Source organism: Pipra filicauda, unplaced genomic scaffold, assembly GCF_003945595.2.
Source record: "Pipra filicauda isolate LSUMZ 115617 unplaced genomic scaffold, ASM394559v2 scaffold6_size6359152_pilon, whole genome shotgun sequence".
Taxonomy (NCBI): domain Eukaryota; kingdom Metazoa; phylum Chordata; class Aves; order Passeriformes; family Pipridae; genus Pipra; species Pipra filicauda.
The window spans coordinates 4,040,238-4,064,077 of NW_024104865.1; the positions used below are offsets into that span (position 1 = coordinate 4,040,238).

The 23,840-nt window shown below is 39.0% G+C and overlaps 2 protein-coding genes across 4 annotated transcripts in view; one reads left to right on the forward strand and one right to left on the reverse strand.

The window, feature by feature from the left end:
- Positions 1 to 1,837: 1,837 nt before the first annotated feature.
- Positions 1,838 to 23,677, reverse strand: SNAP23 (synaptosome associated protein 23). 3 transcript variants are annotated; one of them, XM_039388963.1, is made up of 8 exons: positions 23,128 to 23,677; positions 14,004 to 14,109; positions 13,391 to 13,432; positions 12,005 to 12,053; positions 11,377 to 11,494; positions 7,808 to 7,960; positions 7,140 to 7,284; positions 1,838 to 4,622 (listed from the first exon to the last, which is right to left on the reverse strand). In XM_039388963.1, the coding sequence occupies exons 2-8, from the start codon at positions 14,058 to 14,060 to the stop codon at positions 4,557 to 4,559; spliced, it is 630 nt and encodes a 209-aa protein (XP_039244897.1). In that variant the 5' UTR covers positions 14,061 to 14,109; positions 23,128 to 23,677; the 3' UTR covers positions 1,838 to 4,556. The 3 variants fall into 3 exon arrangements, with proteins under 3 accessions (XP_039244897.1, XP_027604361.1, XP_039244896.1); XM_027748560.2 differs by having other exon boundaries at positions 22,605 to 23,677; XM_039388962.1 differs by lacking the exon at positions 23,128 to 23,677 and having other exon boundaries at positions 14,004 to 18,155.
- ZNF106 (zinc finger protein 106) overlaps positions 23,169 to 23,840 on the forward strand; it is a 41,474-nt gene continuing 40,802 nt past the window's right edge. Inside the window, exon 1 of the mRNA XM_039388958.1 lies at positions 23,169 to 23,572. The gene's annotated coding sequence lies outside the window, so the exon portion shown is untranslated. The remainder of the gene's footprint in view (positions 23,573 to 23,840) is intronic.

Here is a 23,840-nt window from a genome sequence, read left to right on the forward strand (position 1 = left end):
TGATACCTAAATCCCATTTGAAGTACTAGTTTTTCCTAGAGAGTTGCTGTGCACAAGATATGAACAGAACAAAGCCTTCCAGTTACCAAATTTCCCTTTGCATTCACCAGCTCTGACAACTCTAGAGTGGTCTATCATCAATATGTATACACTTGGCAATGTGGTGCCACTCTGCTGTGGTGGCATTTTGGTTTTATTATTTTTTAACAGGAAATATGTGTGCACAGAGATGCTGCTTCTCTCATTTAACATTTATCTGTTTTTTCTATTCAACAAAGAGGTGTAAGAAGAGATGGTAGAACAGTTGAAAATTGAGTTAGCAATGCTATAAAAAAGTCTTACTGCTTTTGGAAGCATTTGAGAAAATAAGTCAACATTTCTTTTATGTGATCAGTAATACATTTAGAAACCTTTCAGTTACTCATTGTTAGGCTCCTTTGCTACTTTGGAGTTATGGCAACTATCAGAGCTTTTGTACAGCAAAATGGAGAGAGCACCATGGAAAATACTGATTGGAGCAGAGTTAGTTCTGGATTAACAAAACTTGTTCCAGAACAGAAGACGACTGTTTCAAGGAAAAAAGAACTGGCTGATACCCTTACATGTTTAACTCACAGCAGTGAATAACTGTGACCAAGTCACATAGTAGAATGCTGTTCTATACATTTCAGTGCTCTGTATCGTCTACTAGTAGTTTTATAGTGGGAGTTTGTTTTCCCTTCTCATCACCCCTACTCTACAACTGAAGTTATAAAATCATTTTATTTCCATGCACAATTACACTTGCAGTTTCATAGCCTTGGAATTACTGAAGTAGAAGATGCTACCCTAGTTAACAAAGTAAACCATTCATGTATTTTATTTCAGACCTTTTGCTCTCCAATTTTCCATTTCAGTAAGATACATGTCATCCATCTATTCAAACAGCATTTAGACACAGCACTGCTTGAAGTGCAGCAAAGGTGAATTAGCAACTTAGTCACTGCATCGTGTAAACAGTGAATTGTTTCACCATATAGCCTTCACAGAGGTAAGTTCCGCAGGTAGCTGCACAAGCAGCACGTGCTGGAATTCATACTGTAGCTATTGCTGTGTTAAGAAGATTGGTCTTTCGTCAAGGCATAGACTAGCTTGAATTTACCAATTATTGCCATTTAAGTGTACCCCTGGGACATGTGCTGCCTGCTCAGAATAGTTACGAAAGCAGGCTGTTCCTTATCTTTTTTTTTTTCTAGTTACTACATTAGTAATATACTATATTAGAAGTACTTTTTCCAAGCCCTTCCCAGGTAGGCTACTCTCTCTTGCAGCTCAGAACTGTTGCTAGTCAAAAGTCTGTATTTTCCCCCCACACCTACTCCCCTTTAAGAGCATTCTGGGAATCTGAAGCTCTACGTATTAGAGAAAATACAAACTAAATTGCCTCACAAGTGAAATTGCATTGGCAGGAGGTTAAATCACTAGATTTTACCTACTGGACTATGTATATTCTAGGTATCTGTTACTGATACTTGACTGGAAAGTTTTAAAGGTATTTTTTGTTTCTTTATCATCCTGAACTATACACCCATGTCAAACTGCAGTCTTTCTAAGAGATAGACACATTTCATAGTTTGAAGCTTGGAGATGCTGATTATACAGGGATCCAAAGTAGACTGTTAAAGTTCACAATATTCCTCTCTTCCCAACCACACCTTATACTTTGTTAGTATTATTCTGTGAAATAAAAATAGAAGAGAAACTTCCTAGTTGCATAGTAGCAAGTACTTCTGCCAAGTTTTTCAAGGACAGGAAACTAAACGACGACATTTTTAAGAGAAAATAATTTTAGAACACATTCAGTTATAAAAGTATGTATTTTTGTGCACAATATATAATTTAACAATCAAAAGCAGAAACTGTAAGCCTTCATTCTTAATAGCATTCAGACATACAAAGATGTACAAGGGTTGATTTCATACCATAGATACGGAAATTAGGCATCTATTCTATAGACAACAGTAAGACAATCCAAGTAGCAGACTGTGTTGTTCACTAACATAAAGGCACCAACTCCCTCATGGATTTGGGTCTTGCAGATCAGAAAATAGTATCGATGCTCCGCTAATACTCAGCTCAGAGTCTCAGAAATTATTTCCTTGTGTGGTATTCATTGCAATATTACAATTCTGATATACCCATCACAGTGTTCTGTCAGCCAATGTGTTAATTTGTTGTTAGAGCTCAGGCGAGTCAAGAATATGGACTTGTAGTGGCAAGGGAGAAAAACATTCCAATGTTTGAAATGTTCAAATGCTACAGAGCAGGTTTGCATTGTGTAAGCAGAATAAAAGGTAACCAATTCAGTCTTCTGTCCCAGGAAGACAATTAAATAATGTATACTTTGCTTTCACAACTAGCAGCAAATAATCCTTCAGTTAACATGAAGTTTGTAAGAAGGAAAAAAAAAGCTCATCCAAAATTCCCTACACTTTCTTATGTAGGTGGTTCTTTGAAGTTTACTATGCCATGTTCTTAAAAAGTACTTCTTTGCTACTTGGGTTTTTAAGCATATAATCTTCATTTACTGATTGGGCAACTAGTAAGCTTTTGAAATTCATTGGCTTTGCAACAATTACTGGAAGCTAGACAGGAGCCAATCCACAGTACTGAAGTACCTAATGCCCTAAAAATGACTTCACCTTCTTCACATAAGGCAAACTGCCACTGGCCTATTTATTACATGCAGCTGTTTCATCCTTTGGTCAGTTGTTTGGGTTTTTCTGTTTTGTTTGGTTAGGTTTTTGTTGAGTTTTGTGTATGTGTGGTTGCTGATTTTGGTTTTTTTCTTTAAATATCAAGTTGTGCTGGGAGTGAACTGAAAATATACCACTAATACTGACTGTATTTCTGCTAAAAAGAAAACAAAATACCTAACACTGTCTAAACATTTCAATGGATTAGTGTCATCTCTAGCCCTGGGATTCAATATTAGTGGCTACAGGATACTTGTAGACTGTCCTCCCAAAAAAACACCCCATAATGCTATTAGTTTTAATTATTCCTCCAATCAATTTGGTTTGAAGATTTTTGCCATCCAACACTGAGTATCATGGGTTACTCCAAAGCATCACTTTCAACTGTAAAACAGGCATAGTATATAGCTGGGTGGAGTTAAAATTATATAAGCCACTTGCAATTTAATTACTATAAAGCTTTAAAGAAAAATTCTGGAAATAAATCCAATTATACTACAGTAAAACCAAAATGTTTTTCTTCATAGGAAAGAGCTTCACCTCACCTGGTCAGAAACTCCTCTATTCTGCAATAGAACAAGAACTTTTAGTTGCAAGTAACTTGGACATGTAATATTTCCAATTGCCAGTCCCAATATCTGCAATAATAAACCAGTCAGGAAACTATTTAGAACTAGTTTATTTAGAACTAGCATACAGTTCATAAATGGCTACTTCTTCCTCCAGACCTGTGACAAAAAAGTTTCGTAATAAGCTTCTCTGGTTTTGATAGGTTTAAAAAGTACTCCCAAAATCACTGCTGACAGCAAACTCCACACCAGATTTCAGTCACTATTTTGTACTGGAGAAAGGCATAAACTGAACTCCAGTGAAAACTGGGCAAAAGAGAATAAGATATGGGATGCAAGAGATCTGCATGCTTTTCTACTCAGTTTCTTCCAGTTTAGATGCATCATTCAAACACTTAGAAGTTAATTTTCAGATGAGGGGTGTAAAAATTTCCATCAAATAAATACTTTAGGGAGATAGTTTTATTTTCTTCTACTCACGTGTGCACAGGGTTTAGATCAGGCATATATATACACGCACAACAAATATCAGAACAATGCAGCATGATTTCCTAGTCATGGCCTCCAAAGTGATGCCAATTTACAGTAAAGAAATGGAAACCTCTATATCCCTCCAGTTACCATTACCTTAAAGTTCGTGTGGTTACAAAGTGTTTTAAAGCCCTCAACTCACAAGCTGTAAGTAATGGGCCTCTTCAATTTTTTGATCCACAAACTCAACCCCAAACCAGTCATGTGGTTTGGATTGTAAAGCTATGGTTAGCATGCTAGAGATACAAGTTAGACAATGTTCACCAAGTCCCTATTTTAGTGAAGACACTCAACTTATGAGGTATTTCAAACAGTGCAAAGTGCCCTCTCCAACTTTCCACAACTGTGAATTCAGGTTACCCCTGCTTGTTCAGCTTCAATAAAAGGACTGTATTTTCGATGCAGGAAATTAAAAAAAAAAAATTAAAAAAAAAGGAAAACTGGGAGGAGGAATAAAACATGCAAGAAGATTCTCAAAGCCCTAATACTTTTAGCCCTGAGCAGTATAGAGGAAGTGAAGGCAGATGAGTAGAAGGAAGTTGGCTGCTTTCTTTGAGTCAAAGCCATGTTTACATGAAGCAATAAGAGAAAATTAATTACTATAGAAAGTTACTGCTTCATTTTTCCCAGCCCCTCTTATTAAAGAATAAAAGTTCACAGATCCATGAATATGGTGGTTTGCAGCTGGAGAGACAGTGTCATTGAACAATGACAGTAGGCTTTAATTGTCAATTAATTTCTTGGCTCTGATGTTGGCTTGCTCAATGCGGTCCCTGTTTGTATCAGCCTGAAAGAGAGAAATTCATACATCATTTGCAGACTCCAGGCAAAACAGTTTAAAAATTCAAACTGACATGAACTTCTGAATTCCAAGGTATTATCACTGCCATAGACAGTTGGGAAGCCAGTATATGCTGTCAATTTTGGCAGAAACAAAAATCAGGAGAAGTAGTTTCTACTCTTTAGCTGCAGACTTTCAAAACAGCAGCTTGCCTCAGTTGGTCAGGAACAATATTAAACAAAATAAGGAGATAAAAATTCCCTCTCTCCAAGTCTTTGGACATCTTAAGGACCTTTACAGAGCAACAAAATTGCTCTGAACTAGAAGTAATAGTCAAAAGTAGACCTAGCATAAAGTCAGAATTATTTTGCTTAGCACAAATCCCTGGTTTTCATTCACACACCCTCCAGTGTCCTAGTGTCATAAGAATATGGTATTTGTACAAAAAAGCTCTTTGCTTTATTATTGTTTTACTACCATAAAGCATCAAAAAATCAGCTCACAACATCTAGGTTGAAAAAGTGTCAAAATACAGTTTTGTTGAAAGGTATGATAAGGAGATTTGAAATAATTCCTCAGTTATCCAGCCTGCAGTGGGGAATGTCCTCATCATTAGAGGAACTCCTAAGAAGTTCTACCTGTGCCAAGTATTAGCTATTTCACAACTTCATACTGCAAATGGCCGGTAAAAGGACATCTGCAGTTCAAGTCCTTCCCTCCTTTTCTCTCCTTCCTGCCTTTCAGGTCAAGGGTAGAGGGAGGGGCAAGAATCTACTATACAAAAGTGAGACTAACAACACTTCAGAAACACATCCATCTAACTACTAGATCTGCTTCTAAGAAAAAGCCAATAACATAAGTTTCATTACAGGTTTACTCAGATTAGGAGTCCTGCACAGCACTGCAGACTACCAAAAGTCACCTAGTCAAGTCTATATATTTTCCAGATAAGTTAGAATTAAAAAAAGAAAAACAAACAAACAAACAAAAAAAAGCAGCATCAACTCTATTCTGAAGTTAAACTTAATATTGCTTTTTGTTTCTTTATATGATACTGTCCTTTGGAGATTTACACTCAGCATTTTGATTTGGTTTCCATACTGCTCACTAGATTAAAAAAGTTATCAACAGAAAAGGATTAATTTAATTATCCTGACACAGGTTGTTAGTCACAAAGCCAGGAATTGCACTTTCATTTTCACTGTGTTCTGTAAAGCAATTCTAACTTGTATAGAATCATATTTTAAGAATTAGTAAGACTTGATCAGCAAGATTTTTTCAGGCCACTAAAGCAAAAAAGCATCAGGCCAAAAACAGGTGCTTTAATCTACTAGAAACACTATTGCTAAAAATAGTAATTCCTACTTGCAGTTCATTTGAGCAGGCAATTTTCAGTCTGCTTTTTAAGTTGTAAGAATTTCCCACCTAATTTTAAACTCCAAGGAATATTCTGGTGTACTTTAAAATATTTGACTTTTTTACCTGATAATCAGGTCTACAATTTCAAGAACAGCAAAAGACAGTTAAAGCATCCTCCATAGAACTATGCTGATTTGCCTTATTAATACAACAACCCCTTAATTACTAGACAAAATTGAAATGCTGACACAAGTACAACCAGCATTTTTGTCAAACTAGCTCCATATCTTTGAGAAAACATCATTTATCTTGCTTTTAACTTTACTACACATTTCAGTGAGATTTTAAACTTTGAGATTTTTAAACTTCCCATTTTGTCTTAATACTAAAATTTTACAAGAATTTGTGTTCACTGCTGCTTTTTGAAGTCTTTAATATACACTAATCATTAAAGCTTTCATTTCCTTTCTAAACCAGGATGTTTGTAAGAGAACTTTTAATATGGGCATTTCTAAAATAGGCCTAACATACTCATTAAGTTTCCCTTTGAAAGACACCCCCTTCTGCCAAACATATTTATATATGCTTAATCTGTTTGGGGAATCTAATATTTAAGTAATATAAAGTAATAAAAAAAGAAATTTACTGTGACTAACTTCACGTGCAGATGAAGGCAGACCATGTCCCTGTGCACCTACAAACCTCATTATTCCAAAGTCTTCTCAGTCCCAATATTAATTATCTGTTTTATTTTATAGTTAATTATTCTAGTGACTTTTTAGAAATTCCAGAAGAACCTCCCTATTTTTATGAATACCTATTCCCTACCGCATAAAAGATTTCCTGCAAGCAACAATCCCCCAGTTATACCTCCAGTAAATGTTTTTCCTTTTGATCCCATCAAGTTTATTTGTTTCCAGAGTAAGTAGTAACCTGTATATATGCTGTATATTTAGGTTTCCTGACACTCTGAAGCATTTGAATCTTCCACTACTTACCCAAACATCAAGGTATATTTCCCATTGAAATCACTGCAACCTAGAGGATGGTATAACCTTAATGCATATTTACTGCAAATACTGATAGATAGGACAGTAGCACATTCCTAGTAACTTCTCAGTTACAACCTCTAAGCTGAAAGCAGACAACACCTTTGACACTTACCTTTACGTTTATCCGGTCTATTTGTTTATTCTGGGCATCAATTTCATTGCCCATATCCAAAGCCATGTTTTTCAAATTCCCAAGAATGTTTCCCACTTGAGCAAGATTTTCATCCATTTCATCTTCTCTGGCATCATTTGTTATTCTGTTCAAGTAATTAAGGTAAAGTTTCAAGAATCAAGAACTTGCTTTACTCTAGATTTAGTCCAATAGGACTTTGTTGCACAATGTATTTAAGCCAAGGTATGTTTTTCCCCTTTCAAAGCCCTCTGCATTCCAAGCAAGCATCTACCAAAAGAAAGGTGCTAAGCTAGCCATTATTACAAAAATAGCCTTAAAAATTAAAATACTAGCTAACAGAGGAATTTTAAGACATGAGTTTATCTCAAATACACTTTATGACTAAGAGAGTCTCTCTTTTTTTTTAAGAGTCCCCTCAATAACTGAGTACTAAGCTCTATAGTCCTCACATCCAGAAATAGACTGATAATATCACCACTATTAAAAAAAAAAAAAAAGTGTAAGATGAGCACTACAATACTGACAGCATAGGTGTCTGCCATCTCCTTTCCAAGCTATAACAACTCCTTCAACTTACTATTTAAGAACTTCACCTAAAATGCATCTGAAAGAAGCTGATAACTGCTAAGAAATATGAACAAGCAAACCTTGTAATATATCCACCACTTGGTCCTCCAGAAGCCTGAGGCTGCTGCTGGTTTATACGTCTTGGTTGCATGGATATCACATGATCTGCTGAGTTCTCTGTTCCATCTCCCCAGGTTGCTCTATATGCCTTGCTGGCCTCAAAGTTCTTTGTCCTACTCCAGAAAGATAAGAAATCTGAACGACTACCTCAGAAATATGGCTTCCTGACTGAAATTCAGTATTAATCTAGGATTTTCAGAAACATTTGTCTTGTGCCTTAAAGAGATCTAGTTTTGTATGGATAAAGCCTCGTCTATGTAATACAATTTCTCATATCTTCATAGTACAAACACAACTAAGGACAGTGATTAATGTGATCTTAAGCTTTAACACAAGAATTAAAGTAATATACTTCACCAGGACACAGAAGCTTATGACAGTAGCAGGAAGGCTTACATGTCACAAGATAAAGTTGCACTTACAACAGGCATTAGTATAATCAATCATGATTGGTTACTTTTCAGGAAGAAATGGGGATGAGTGAAAAAACTTCCTCAAACACAAATAGCTATACTATGCAAGAAAATCATAAATCACTATAGGTTTTTATAAAATATTTTCTGTTGCCAAGTCTTTCTTTTTAATGTTTCTCAGGGTAATTTTGATTATAAAATAACAGTAATCATATTTAAATAGCTAATGCATTATGCAATTCAATTGTACTAACTCCGTTAAATCAAAACAACTTACCATTACACTTCTATCGCATAATTCATAAGAAAAAAAATTAAAAGCACACTGACACAAAGCAGTCTCAGGAATCACAGAGCCACAAAAGCAAGAAGGAAAGAAAATATAACACAAAAATAACTGATCTAAATTGGGGTCAGTTCTCATTTTGAGAAGAATATTCTCATGTTCACCTTGTTTTCTGGCATTTTCAGGTTTAAGCTAGACAATCCAGATTCCACTGCCACTTTTCTGCTTCTTTAAAAGCCTCTGAAGGGAAATCTGTAGTGTCTTTCAGTACATCTAACTTTACAGTTACCTGTAATCAATTTCTATAGATACAGTGCCTTTCAGTAGCCCAGATGTTATACATTTGAAGTGTTGTGAAATTCACTGCAATGAAGAAATATTCCCCTAATTCTACTGGCATTTACATATTTGAAATGGGAAACGGTGTTTCGCAGGTCAGATCCTACAAACAGTAATCTAGAATGAATACACGAAGGGGAAGAAATGGAATCACTTCTCAGTTCACAACTGAAGTGCTGAACCTAGCAAAACCCTAAAGAAACCTAAACTAGTCAATTCTAGCTCTTTGTACATACACAAGCTTACAGATCTCTTTAGGTTTACAGCAACTAGATTGAGCATTATATTTTAATCTCTTTCATACTAAAGCCACAACAGCAGGAGAACTTTGCGTGATTTGCTTCTGGATAAGCAAAGTCTTAGGTCTCAGAGGCAACTGTAAGGATGTTATTACCAAAAAACAAGTGGCCTGAAAATTAGTTTCACATCTGAAGGAGACAGCTAGAAACAGCATTGTTTGAACTAAAAACAGTTAAGAACAAATTTTCTCACCACCTGTTTTTAAGAGCTGTTTTTCAAATTCAACTGAACATTTCAAATGTTCACTTCTCTCATTTCATTTCTGTAAAACTAAAGCTATTTATACAACTTGCCATACCAGCAAGAGCTCAAGCAGTTGTTCACCATTTCTATAACTACTACCCCTCTGTAGTAATGGGTATTTTCTGTTCACATCAGTATTACAGTACATCAGTCATAAGGAGACCTGCATGCAGACAGACATCATGCACATGCAAGCACAAAGACAACAGAAGCATCACTTCAGACAGCTGGTTAAATATGCATCTGCACTACTAAGACTGACCTTGTCCTAAAATCCACTGTCACCAGTTTAAGTGAATACAGCTTCTTATCCTAGTCTTCATTTTTAGAAAGCAAGCGTCAGTGTTAGAAGAGAATGGAGGAAAGAATGGAGAAGAAAGAATAGTAAAGACCAACAAACAGGCAACTTGTTATTAGTACATAGATTGTAAAACAGTACTGCCAGTATTGTGTTTTTAGAAAGCTTTTATACATAATCTAAGCCTAGGAGAAATTAGAAAAGCAATATTTAATTCAACAAGTGTTCCGATTTAGCTTTATGCTCGTGAAAAAAATGAAAAGCTTTGGAGATAACTGGTTGACAAATAATTCTGGCATTGACAGAAAGATTGATGTACCAGTAGATATATTAAAGACACTCTCTGTTTCTTCTTCTGCACTGCCCTCTACTTATCTGGTAGATTTTTTTTTCTGCACATTACAGTTCATTTGGTACACAACTCTTATTTCTTTTCTTGTTATCTGTGTACTTGGAGTGCCACAAGAGTTCACAAATTCTAAGCTTGCTCAATGTCAATAAGCTGCTTAGCTTCAGTGAAATAAGACTATCAACTATAGGAAACAAAGATTGAGTGTGTCAAAATGCTCAAAGTCCAGCAGCTTGATCCAACTAATATAAAGCAGGAAGCATACCTATCCAGAGGTCAGGACAGAACTATCTGTCTTTTCAAGGGCCTCAAGCTCTAGGACTTTCAGTCTTAAAAGCCACATTCATATCTATCCTAAATGATCCTCAAAGTATTCTCCTGGATAACCAGACTCAGCCACTCCAAGGAATCTCTATCTAAACTTCTGCTGCCTCCCAGTTGAATAAGATTTTTTTGCTCATGCTAAAGAGCAAAAAACGACAAATACACACATTATTCATTTCAGTTACCACACTTAATTTATTTCTCCTTCATTTGGAAGAAATATGATCACATCCAATTCACTCAAAACAATTTGACACGCTACTTAAAGCTAGTACACCTTCGAAAAATAATTCTGATCATTGTTCAGGCTGTTTAGGTGTTTAAAAGTACAAATCAAGTGCCATACAAGATTACTCAACTGACTTGGATATGGTAGCCATAACAGTAATGTTATAAAGGTAGTGCGAAGCAGGTCTGCAAGAGTTTATGTAGCCATCATTGAAAAGATCAAAGCTTTAACACCAATGTCTGTTCTGTTCTTCTATTCTCCTACTCTCACCCTCCCTAAAGCAGGAATATTTTCTAAATGCCTAGAGAACCAATACTACTTTCCTTCCCCCAAAAATAAGGTTTCTTGCTTTTAAGTTAGTACAAAAGCGCTTTTGTGAAAAAAAAAGATTTTTGGAGTCAAATTTCTCAGGGGCGGGCACTTACATATTTATTTGAAGTCCTATTTGGTCTCATTTGCATGGGCATTGATAGTATTCTACTAAATATCAGCTTTAAGGAAGTTAAGGCACAATTGGGGAGGTTGTTATACAACAGTTATATTTACAGTGGAAGGGGCACAACATATGGTTAGATGCAAGTAAGCTTTAGCTACTCTTATACAATTTTATAAGGGTGCAGCTCTACAAACCAAAAGAATCAACTTTGCTAGCATTTTTTAGTTAGCTCTTTTATTAGTGAACATCTCCCAGTACAGCAGCTACTGGGAATATTCTAGAACTTCAGACCCAAGTACCAATATAACTGACCTGTTACAAGGACAGACACAGAGCCCACAACATTTGTTGAGCTCTGTCAGTGTCTTTTCAGCTTCTCTCATGTCCTTATTTATCTGGTCCATGCCTTCTTCTATGCGATTTAGTTGTTCTAGGAAAGAAACAAGTAACCTGAATAAACATGGATTGGGGGAAGATGAGGATGGGGAATATTAACATTTCTTTAAATCAGGAACTTAACAAGTTTCAGTTCTATCTTTATACCAAGACTAAAGCCTATTTTCTTTCCTGCCTTATAGGATTTTTTTTTTTAAGATAAATATTAAGTGATAAGTTTTGTTTACTACATGAAAAATATATTCCTTATCCTTAGACCAGCACTTTTTTTGCTGCTTTTAAAATAAATGCACACAGTTACATTCATAGGACGGTGGAGAGAAGCAGTTTCTGTATTACATTGTAACTAACATTATCTCTGAATTACTTTAAAACCTCTTTTAAATACTACAAACATTTGTGAAAAACCAACTAGCAAATCTCATTTTCACATAAGTAGTCTTTAAGAAACCTTTAGTTTCAGCAACAGCTCTTGAATGATGATTTTTTTCTTACAGTCATAATAATCACTTTTAGTGTTAGAGAGGAAGAAGGAAGAACTTACCTCCTTGTTCATCTAGCATGGTAATAGTTTTGATGCCAACATCCTGGGACTGCAGAAAGAAATTTAGTTGAAGATATAAAACCAGATTTCAGTACAGCAGTGCAAAATCTGAAGGTCTTCATAGTAAATTGGATAATCCAGCCAAGTTTATAATAAAACACTGTGCTAGAAATAACTTCTGTAGTAAAGCTATTCTAAGTTTCAAATTAGATCCTATGTTAGTGAAACAGGCTGATAAGCATCTCACCTATCTCAATTAGTGGTGCTTTTGTGAGGCTTTGTTTTTTTACATTACAACAAGATGATAAAATTTATTGTAATAATCATATTGAACTATGACAACATCAAGCTAAAAAGGTAGACCTAGCTGTGCCTCATTTTGAGAAGCGGCACTGGGCTTGTTCTTTATCCCTACACCCTTCAATAGGGCTGACAAGGCCTTTAGTCTTGGAAGCCAGCAGAGAAGAAAGCAAAACAAAGCCTGCATAACCATTTTTGAGAATTCAGCACAAGAGATCATGAAGAGAATAGACCATCACTACTTTTAGAACATGAAGCAAAAGAAATCAGCACTGAGGAATACACTACAATACAGCTCTTTGCTGGCTCAAAATCTTGAATCTAGCATGCAAGTTGCACCCATGCTTTACTTTAAACTGGCAGCATAGAATGAATCACCAAACTATGATATCAAGAGAAATTTTTGTTGGCTCATTACACGTACTTCACATTTGTGTTAGAGAGCTATTCATTAGGCTATGCTGGTTCCAATGCCTCACTGGTAACAGCAGCACCTTCAGCAAGCCATAACAGCGCAGGGGAATAGATCCCTCATAAAACTTCACTCAGATAAACCCAAAATACAGATTTGGTTCAAGTCATGTACAAGGGTGTTGAGAGTTTCAGTCTTATCTTTAAAGTTAAAACTGATGAACAGATTGTAAGGTGTATGTAGAATTACGTCTGTTTAGAACCCAAAGCAGCCCTGCTCTCTATTACCCCACCCAATAAAGCCCTACTGTCCTCAAAGTGAGACATTTTCACACTGTTCACAGGTAAAGTGAGCTAAAAGACAAATGAAAGAAGCAAGGGACAAAGTCATAACTGACCATCACAGACTTTTTATAACTGATCTGTAGCATTTGGAGATTAAGTAATTTTGTTTAAGAGGAAAACAGGTAAAAAGGATATCAAGCCTTCTGTGATCTGACATAACGTGAAATTCATGAAGTTTAAGTCATTCCAACTCTACTACTGAATTAAAGCAGCAACTTCTACTGACATGTGTGTCTTGAGAAAGACAAAAAGCTGATTAAGCTAACTGTGACAGTTTACATGCTGCTTCTTATACTTAAATCCAGAGGGAATTCTAAAGCTTTTCCTTACCTCAATGGCCAAACCAAGAATCCTCCTTGTGCTTTCCAAAGACTACAAAGAGAATTTTAAAATGAGTGCATTAATTGTCTGTGTATATTTATATCTATCTATATATCTATCTCAGGGTATGAAAGTCTTCTTTACCAGTTCATTGTAGCAAGGCAATGAGTATACAAAGGTTCATCAACCTGTTTATATCTAATACACGCTACAATACAGCCATAGTAGCAGCACATTACTTTTTTTCCTTGGTTTTTAGTCCTTGCTAGTACTTTGCTTATCCCATTGGAAAGTCATTATAAAAGGAGATATATTCAAATCGATTTTAGTTAAATAAGAAAGTCACGAAGTATCAATATGACTAACAATACTGTGCGTACTCAACCTGCATTTTTTCTCTGTAGTCAGGAGCTGGGTAGGTGATCAGTGCTCAGTCAAGCAGGTGATTTTACAGTTCAGAAGTTTAAATTCATTCTTATTTTTAGGAGCAGTCTTCACTCCAGTATTAGCCAAGTGAAAATTTAAAACATTCAGCTAGACCCTTGTCTGTCTATTTTTAAAAGGATATTCTAATTTCATCAGGCAAGTATTGTAATCCTAGATATCTTCCTACAATATTTACCTCATCAGTGACCTGGTTGGCCCTCAGCTGAATTTCTTCTGGTGATAGTTCTTCCATGATGAGGTAATATTACTTGTAAGTAATCACACTAAAGAGAATCTTCCCCCTGTAATAAGAGATACCAGTTAAGCATCATATTTCTGAAAGGATACTGATCCTTTCATCAGTATTTAGAGTTGAAACTAGAAGGTAGTTCAAAGAATGAAAGCCTATACACTTCATTCTGCTTAGTACAACACCTAGTCAGGACTAGAAGACACTAAAATAATTATTCAGCTGATATGACCTAACTTAGGAGCTAAGAGAAATACAGGAACAACTGGTATATCCAATAATTTCCTTTCCAAGACTTGGGTTCCTAAACAGTTTTTGAAAACTCTATTGTTGTTTTAAGGTAAAAAAAAATAAATCAGGAAATTAAGTCTTAAAATAACAAGTTTCCCCATGTTGGAAAAGCACATGGGTTTGCCCAGTAATCCAGAAAAAAAACTCATTAAGACCTTTAAGTTACTAGCATAAGTTTTAAGTGTTCTTTCCATTCCCATTGAGGGATTTCAAGAGTCATAAGAAGGGGAAACATTTTCATAGATAAAACACCACCTAAAATGATTCCAGTCACACTCCAGAAGTAGTTGTTGTTGTGGTATGGTGAATCCCTCAAATGCAAAAGCATCCGCAAAAATTTTAATTGGTATTTATCACTCTGTAACTGTAGCAAAGGTTTTCAAATCTATCTCTGATAGATTTGGCTACCCAAAAGTTCACATGCCAGCATAAGCACAACTGCTGGATGTACAATGTAACCCTACAGACTGCCTTGGAGTTACCCGAGAGCCATATTGCAGCCAATGCTACACAGGACAACAGTTTCTTGACTTTTGAAGTAAGGGTATGACAATAATATTCTCAAACAATGCATAAGAAGGATTTGTTTATAAAATAAGTCTTTAAAGGGTAATAAGTCTCCTATCTTCGAACAGTTATTTGCAAATGCATTATACTACTACCTTCATGTCAACAAAACACCCAAAATCTGAAGAAAGAGTGTATACTTTTTAATCAGATACTGAGTTTTGTGTTTTATTCAGTACTGCCAGAACATTGTGCTGTGCTACTAGAACCACATGTTCATGGAGAAACCATTGGAAGAACAAACTAGCAGTGAGGCTGAAAAAGAAGGAAGACAACAGCAGTTAGCACTTCCAACTACCACACTAAGAACACTAGGTAGTGCAGTTTGGATGGTAACTTCATGACATTATGAATTAACTTCAAGACTGAAGCTTACAGACACCCTACTAAATTAAACCCTGGGCTTGACAACTGTGATCTTATTAATAAAGTCCTATGAAAGATAATGCCATGCTGAAATACGGTAGTAATTACCTGAAGAGACATAACAATCACATGAAGAGCTACTTCATGTACTGTTAGCTATCAAACCATTCCCACTCAACTTTGTCCTATTTATGTTAGCTGATGGAGGAACTACCAATCCATTTTTGACACAAATAAGATAACAGTAACACACTAAACCAGAAAGTGTCTGAAGTTCTGTTTTCAAGCAATTATCTAATGTCAGATACAAGTATTTGCCACCAAATCACAGAAGTTCAGCAGTAAGGGTAAGGTTGGAAGGAACCACAGTGGGTCATCTGGTCCAATCTCCCTGCTCAAGCAGGGTCATCCTAAAAACACACTGCACAGGATTGCATTCAGAGAGTTCTGAATATCTACAGTGAGGGAGACTCCATAACCTCTCTGGGCAACCTGTTCCAATGCACAGTCACCCACACAGTAAAGAAGTTCTTCCTCATATTCAGATGGAACTTCCTGTGCATCAGTCTCTGCCCATTGCCTCTCATCCTATTGTTTGGCACTACCAAGAGAAGAGCCTGGATCCTTCCTCTTTGCACCTGCATTTCAGACACTTACAGACATTGATGAGGTCCCCTCTCAGTCATCTCTTCTCAAGGCTGAACATGCCCAGCTCCCTCAGCTTTTCCTCGTATGAGAGAGGCTCCAGTCCCTCAATTATCTTTGTTGCCCCCCACCAGACTTGCTCCAGGAGCTCCATATCTCTCTTGTTCTGAGGAACCCAGAACTGGACATAGGACTCCAGATGTGACCTCATCAGGGCTGAGTAGAATGGCGAAATCACCTCCCTCGATCTGTTGGCAATGCTCTTCTAATGCACCCCAGAATACCATTGGCCTTCTTGGCCACAAGGACACACTGCTGGCTCATGGACAGCTTGTTGTCCACCAGGACCCCCAGGTCCTTCTCTGCAGAGCTGCTTTCCAGAAGGTCAGATCCCAGCCTGCACTGGTGCAGAGGGTTATTCTTCCCTGGGCGCAGGACCCTGCATTTGCCTTTGTTGAATTTCAGACAGTTCTTCTCTGCCCAGGTCCTTCTGAAGGGCTACACAGCATTCTGAAGCCTCAGTCACTCCGCCCAGCTTTGTGTCATCAGCAAACCAGTTCTAACAGCTGACAGACAAGCTTTGTGTTCCCCTAGCTTGCTCACATCTTCCTGAATAGTTCCACTGCCAGTCAGCAAGAAGTTCTATGGAAACCCACAGCACTCCTCCACTTTCCCCTTAAATCAATGGTATTTGGTCTTGAAACTGTTTATAAATTGATCTAACACTGAAGAAATATAGCTGCAAGATGTAGAGGAAAAAACCCTTCCACATAGCAGACAGAGAAAATCCAGGATTCCTCAAAGCTGAGGTAAGCATGTGTTTATCTTCTGATGCTCATATTTGGACACATAGTGTTTTGCCTCTTGTGAAATGAAACCATACTCTAAAACAATATTTCACATAACTGCAAAGACAAATGACCTATGTGCGAGGAAGCTAAGTAAAACCACTCAGAACACTTGGTTAAGAGATAAATGTTCTGACAATCTTTTATCGTGGATAATAGGGTACAGTTATTTTCTAGTCTTTTCTGATAATTTCTTAAGGTCTTATGACACTGAGAACAATGAGAGAACTCTTCTTTCTCTATACTTCCCAGCAAGCTTACTCGCCTTCACTTTTCAGCCATTGTCTTTAGAGCTATGCAAAACAAGATAGCATTTTCTTCTTAAAACAGGCTCTTTGAATTTGTTTGATTATAATTTCTGTTTAAAACTGAATATCCAAACCCAATGCGATAGATTCCAAAAAGCCAGTTTTATTCCCATTAGTTTGCAGCATTGTTTTTGTAAGCCCACACATAACCTGCACAGTAGCTCTGCAGAGGCAATTAGTGCCATAAAGCAGAATAGAAAAAGACATTCCCCAGGCAGTAAAAAGACTTTTCACCATACAGCAGTTTAAAACAGTCAAAAAAGCACACAACAGTAATTTAAAAGAAACCAAACATTTCCAAAAAAGCCTGTTTCCAGAGATGTAAATACACACTTGATAGTTGCATGCCTAATTGGAATAGCTGAACGTAGTATGTGCCTTTACTGCAAGATATCTCTAAAGAAGTTACAACACCCAAGATGACATCATTTGTATTGAAATAACAACTCAGCTATTCCAACAGAACACAGTATATACACATAGAGGATACTCATTCGCCCATCTTTCTGCCGAGGAATCGAAGCACCCATTGAGGTATCCAGCTCTTAAGTTAATGGTACATGACAAAATGATTCTGTATCCAAGGCATTAAGATTACTCAATAAAGACAAAATATACAGAGAGAAAAACTTGATATGGCTAAAGTGTACCTAACATGTATTTTTATTATGATAATTGCCAAGGCAAGCATTTATTTTAATATCCATGTTCAATGCCTATTTGTTTTGCTTTCCCTCTCCTTCCATTTTAAAAATCCTAACCACAAAGTAACCAACGTGAAAAAAAGAGGACAGCCTAAAATGAGACTTCATAATTATAATGGAACAGTCCGTTATTTTAGTTTATTTTCTCTCTAGACTGCTAAGTTTTAAACAAGTAACTAATGTGCCTAAATACAAAGTAAAACTCCTTTGAAGAAGGATGTGATGTCAGCTGTATTTACTTTTCATTATCAAAAAGTATTCTGCAGTATTTACTCAGTTACCAACCTGCAAGGATTAAACGCATTTCAGTACAAGTCTCCCTCTGCCCCTTACATAGGAAGGCCTGGCACTTACAGACTATGCAAAACTGTAATGGCCAGTCTTCCCGAGCGAAGATTTTGGGAAAGGTCATTAACCCTTCCAGCCTGCGCAGTGGATTTTTAGGTGAGACACAGCTAAACTTGCTACAAAAATACATCTTCATGAAGTAATGAGCCTCATGAAACTTTTCTACCAGGAAATTTAAGACTACAACACATTCATATAAAAAAAGGAAGATTCATTGTGAAACAAGAGCAACAAGGAAATAAATGCATGGCCTGCAAATCATAATAATCTGATTTTATTTTGGAGATCGTGAGGGCAGAAAAAGTTCCTTGAAATTCCAATTCCAACCATAATGTTATCTCTTCATAACTCCTGTTAGGCTAAGCCACCCCGTAAGCTCACCACTATAATGCATTTCAAAGTTATGGTATTACTGCCCAAGCCAGCTGAGGATGGTTTAGGCTGAAGTTACTTCTATCTCTTGGACAAGAGGAACAGTGAGGTAAAAGAAAATAGATTTATGTCTGCACATACATTTTTTTCCACTTACTCTGCATTTAGTCATGCCTCTAAAAACTGTGAAAAACTTTCAATTCATCCTCCTATGTTAGGTTCTTAGGTTGGAGATGACCGAGGAAAAGAAAGCAAGGGTGATTGTACAGAACTGTTTAAAACCTCAAGATATTTCCTGCGTTACAAGCACTTTTGGGCTGATTTTGGTATGGTGCCAGATCCATTTAAAGCATCTCGGGTTTAGAGATCTTAATTTGGTTTATCAACACACCCATATAGCAGCTGAAGCATTTTCGTAGGTTCTTCGTCTAATTTGAAAAAACTGGAGAGTGACACAGAGTGATGTCAGCTATGGTTATATCTATATTAGCAGTAGGGTGGTCTTGTGAGAAGATGGGACAAATTTTTGCTTGGGAAAAGCGCTGCTCACGTGGCCACATTTCAGGTGGATCAGTCACAAGTGTTGAATCAGAGTTCTGTCCCAATCTCAACTATTGAACTGAGAGCTAACATCTGCCAAGCCATAACTTTCATAGTGCAATAGCAGCAAATTCAGTGTTAGCAATACCCACAGTGACCTACTGTCAGCATGTACACATCTTCAATTCTAAATATCTGCTTGTGATCAGAAAGCCAAGGCAGTATCACTTCATCCAACAGCAGCTCACTGGCTGGGTTTCCTGAAAATAGGCAAATTAAAACCTCTGGAGGGGAAAAAAGCATTTGAATTGACAGACTCTCAAGATCCAAGTGCTGTTTTATGCAGCCAGCAACAACATAATTCATCTTGGCCACTCACCTTCCCAGATCACACAGTAAAAATTAACATGAAATTTTTTTTGTTGTCCCTCTCACTGGTCAAATATACTCCTCTCTACCACTAAGGGTTTTCATTTTCATTCGGAATTACTTGCAAACCGGAAGCCAGCTTTTTATGCCAACACACTCAGTTTCCAATGTAAACGAGCTCCAAAAGCCAGTACAACAGTGAGGCTGCACAGTGTTTTCAAGGGTTTTTCAATACCAATAATCTTCTTAGGCTTATGATACACTTCCAAGGTATTATAAGCTATAGTAGGCAATTTACATGCTGCTTGAACATGTTTTTCTTCAGCACTAGTTGAGAAGAAATTCTAATGCTCATCAGCTCTAGGAAAAAAAGACAACTTACTTCCTTTCTTTATGATAGTCATGACGCATTCAGGCTGTGCTATCCAAAGCACTTGAAACCCTTACTGGTCTTTATGAATTTAAATTAACTGCAGGGCACCACAAGACCTAGTAAAGTGCTTGTTCAACTCCAGTTACACAGTCCACGTCTGTAAAAGACTATAGACAGGAGCAGGCTGTCAAAAGTGACAAGTCGACTTGCATCAGACCAATAAATTGTTTTGATTGCTTGCACTTTCACAAAACCACCTTGAGTGATAAGACTTTTGTCCTGCATCTCTGGCTGGAGATCTGCAACAAGCAGCAGTTTTGTGCCTCTGACAGGCAGAATACCTTTCAGAAATTTGTCATATATCCACCACATTTGCTACATATCATAAATTGATCCCTTACTCACCGTCTGAGGGTCCTCTATTTGAACCCAGCCCCTTTGCTATGAAGATACGCTTCTAATCAATATCGCAATATTTTCTTCCTTCTTTACCAATAACTCTAAACTAAAAGCTAAACACAAATGTTTACCAATTGTTGTGCATTTCAGGTTTTTTTCTGCTGAAGATGTTTTGGTAACATCGATAACACAGAGCAGACTGTGCTTTGGTTCCATAAAGGGAGAATAAGTAAGGCATTCACAATTTTCTTGTGAGTAGGAAGTAAAGTGAGAGAAGAAGAAATCAACATAATACTTTTGGCCATGGAAGACAATGGCTGTGAGAACTGAAAGTTGGCATAAGATTATCTCTTTAATATCAAAACCATAAGGCTTATTAAGGTTACTCATTTTTATAAATTCATGATATCAAAGAATCCTACCCTTTCTACTTCCAAATAACAGTATTTAACTATCTCTTCACTTCAGAAGAAAGAGAAAGTAATACTTGTACTCTACCCTTTTAACATAAGCCACTAGTAAGAATACTAAAATCCCTACAATTCCCAATTCACTAATTCTTTCATGGGATGTTTCATGTACATACCAGGGAAAAAAAGAATAGCTACTTTCCAGTACATCTAAAAGTAAGATTGAGAAATGCAGCCTATGTTGCCATTTTATCACAAAGGGAGGAGTTAGGTGATGACACAACCCTACTGTTGCAGCAATTGACTGAAAGCCAGAATCCCATGAGCTGTATTTTTAGCCATCAGTGAATTGGTACAGACTCAGGTGATAGTGGATGCTCTCAGTTCTTTCACTTATAAAGCAAACTGTTGGCTTCACCAGAAGACAGAAAAATTCATGAAACAATATTCTTAGAAACATGAATGTTAATTATGAAATGTATGTACATGCTTGCAAAGATCAAAAATTAAGCAGTTTACAAGCTAGGTACCTTTGTGTTTAGGGTTGGAGGCTTTTGTTCTTTCAAATTCATCATCACTAATTTAGTTATTGTTTTCTTAAAAACCCTTCCTTAACACAAGCAATTATCCTACTTGTTAGTTAGCTGAAATTCAGCCCAGATAATGCAGGGTAGCACAAGGTATCAGCACCAGAATGTACTCCTCCACATGATTATGCCTACAAGATAAATGAATAAAGCATCTGTGACCCTGGGGGAAGAGGCCAGGGCCCAAGAACAGGACACAACTCTGCATGCTTCCTGCTTTCTTATCAGCTTCCTGAACACACTGCACAGAGGCGATAGCACAAAGAACGGGCGTGAGCAATGCCACCTCCTCTGTGCAGTGTATTCAGTTCTGTACTCATCTAAACAATTCATTTTTGTCCCTGGAAAAGCCTCGTGAAACCTCCTTCAAATTAGTTACTGGCCAACAGAATTTTATAGTCAAACTTTGATTCACATACAGACAGTAACAGATTCCATTTCTTCTAATGACACAAATTGTGCTGTATAATAACCTAGTTCAAAAACTGCAGAGCTGAGGTCAGGCATTTATTACTAGAATGTCAGTGAGCAATTAACTGCTCAATTCCATCAGTCAATCAATACCATAGGAGGCTTTCCCTTTGTCCCTATACACCTCCCTACATAGCTGTTCTCTCTACAGCACAGGATCAGGTTTGTTTATGAAGGGGAAGTAAAACAACATCCTTAGTTCTGAACACTGAGCATCTACTGCCCTTTTTGAGGGAGCAAAAAAGAGGAAGGCAAATAGCTACAGAAGTTGCATAAAGAAATTTCCAAACTTTCTTAAGCTCGTTTACTTAGGTTGTCAAATCACGTGTATTGATTTGATAACCTTCTTGTGTGAAACAGAAAGTGAAAAGAGGGGAAAAAAAGTGAAAAATAAAGCTGACTCTTATTAGCTTCCCAGAAGAGCCAAGGGTATCGAGACTTACAGCTGAGGGAAGCACCAAAACACAGGTTACGTTCGATGCTTTTTGATTACCACTACAACATGTTACGGCTGAGTTCAAAGGCAACCGGGCACAATGTAGGTTTAAGAAGACGCAGCAATGGGTGGGTTTTCTCCCGTATCCTATCAACAGCTCAATTCACGGGCTCTCGCCAAGCAAATAAAAACCACCGGCAGGGGGGAGCCCGCAAGGCCTCCCCACACACGAGGGGACGGGTGTAGCCCAAGGCTGAGGCGGGGGCTTGGAGGACCCGGGTCCGCCCCCGGCCTCGCCGCGTCCCGGCCGCCCCCTTACTCCACGCAGGCGAGACCGGCCGGCAACCGCGGGGCGAGCGCGGCCGGGCCAAGGCCGCCTCGGCCCACAGAGGCTCCCGCCCGCCCCGCTCAGGGCGCTACGCGGCAGGAAAGCGGCCAAGGACCGAATCCGCCCGGCTACCGCCTTGCCCGGGGCGCTGCGAGCTAGCAAAGCCCGCCCGGCCGCACACCTACCGGTACCACCGCCGCCGCTCCCTCCCGCCGAGCCGGGCTGGGCCGTGCTCAGCCGCCCCTTTAAGGTCCCATGTCCCGCCCGCCCCCGCTGCCGAGCGCCGGCCCGCGCGCGCCGCCGCCGCCCCCGGAAGCGAGAGCGGGCACCGCCCATCCGCCACTCCCAACATGGCGGCGGGAACCAGCCGCCCCCGCGGGAGGCCTCGGTACACCCCTCTTGGCGCCGCGCGGGGTTGGGGCACATGAGTGCCGCCCCGGGCCGTGCGGGATGTGCCATGCGGGGTGTGCGCGGTGTCCATGCAGAGTGTGTGGAGCGTGCGCCGTCCGTGCGGTGCCCCGCGGTCCGGCCGCACTGAGCGGAGCTGCGTTAGCAAATAGCGCGGTACAGAAATAGCCCTGTTTGTATCAGCGAGGCTTTTCCTCCAGTTAAGTTTCTCTCTGTGAGGACGATGCGTGTCAACTCTCTTCTGTCACCAGCGGAGAGAACGAGGGCAGAAAGGGAAAGCTGCTGTTGGCAGTCACAGACCTCATCTTTTCCAGCTGGACCGGGCAGCCTTTCCCAAGATGTATTCCTTCTCGGGTGTGGATGCTCAGGTTGCTGTCGGATCCCGTACCTGCTGTAAGGTTGCAAGCACTGCCAGTACTGCCGAGAGCTCTCACAGCACCGGGGCCGCAGCAGCTTACGCGGCTCGTTGAGCCTGTACAAGGTCCCTCTGCCAGTGAAACTGCTGCGATCTCAGGCCCTTGGTTTCCCTCCTGTCCCTCTCGGAGCATCTCGGGATGTTCTGAGCTCCTGCGGACTTTGGCTTCACAAAAAGTCCCAGTGGAGTAAGGTTATTGTACGCTGCAAAACGCGGGCACGAGCCCGTTTGTCCTCCTGTATTCCAAACCACCCCTGGAGCAGATTTCCCGGACGCAGACGCCCTGGCAGGGCCGGCCCAGCACGATGTTCGTGGCTTCTCGTTGCTGAGGTAACCGCGGGCTTCGGCTCCTGCTTTTTAGAGCGGCAGCACGTGGCACTATGCGTGTTTACAGCGCTGTATTTACATACAACAGCAGTAACATCATTATGGGTTGCGAAATGCCCGCAGCTGGCCGCGGTGCCGCCGCCCTCGCCGCGAAGCTCCCGCGCTGCCAGGACTGCACTTCCCGGCAGCCCTCGCGGGCACGCAGACGTGCCTCCCGGCGTGCAGCGAGGCCGCCGGCCCATTGGCTGTGCGGGCCGCGTCCCCGCCCCGC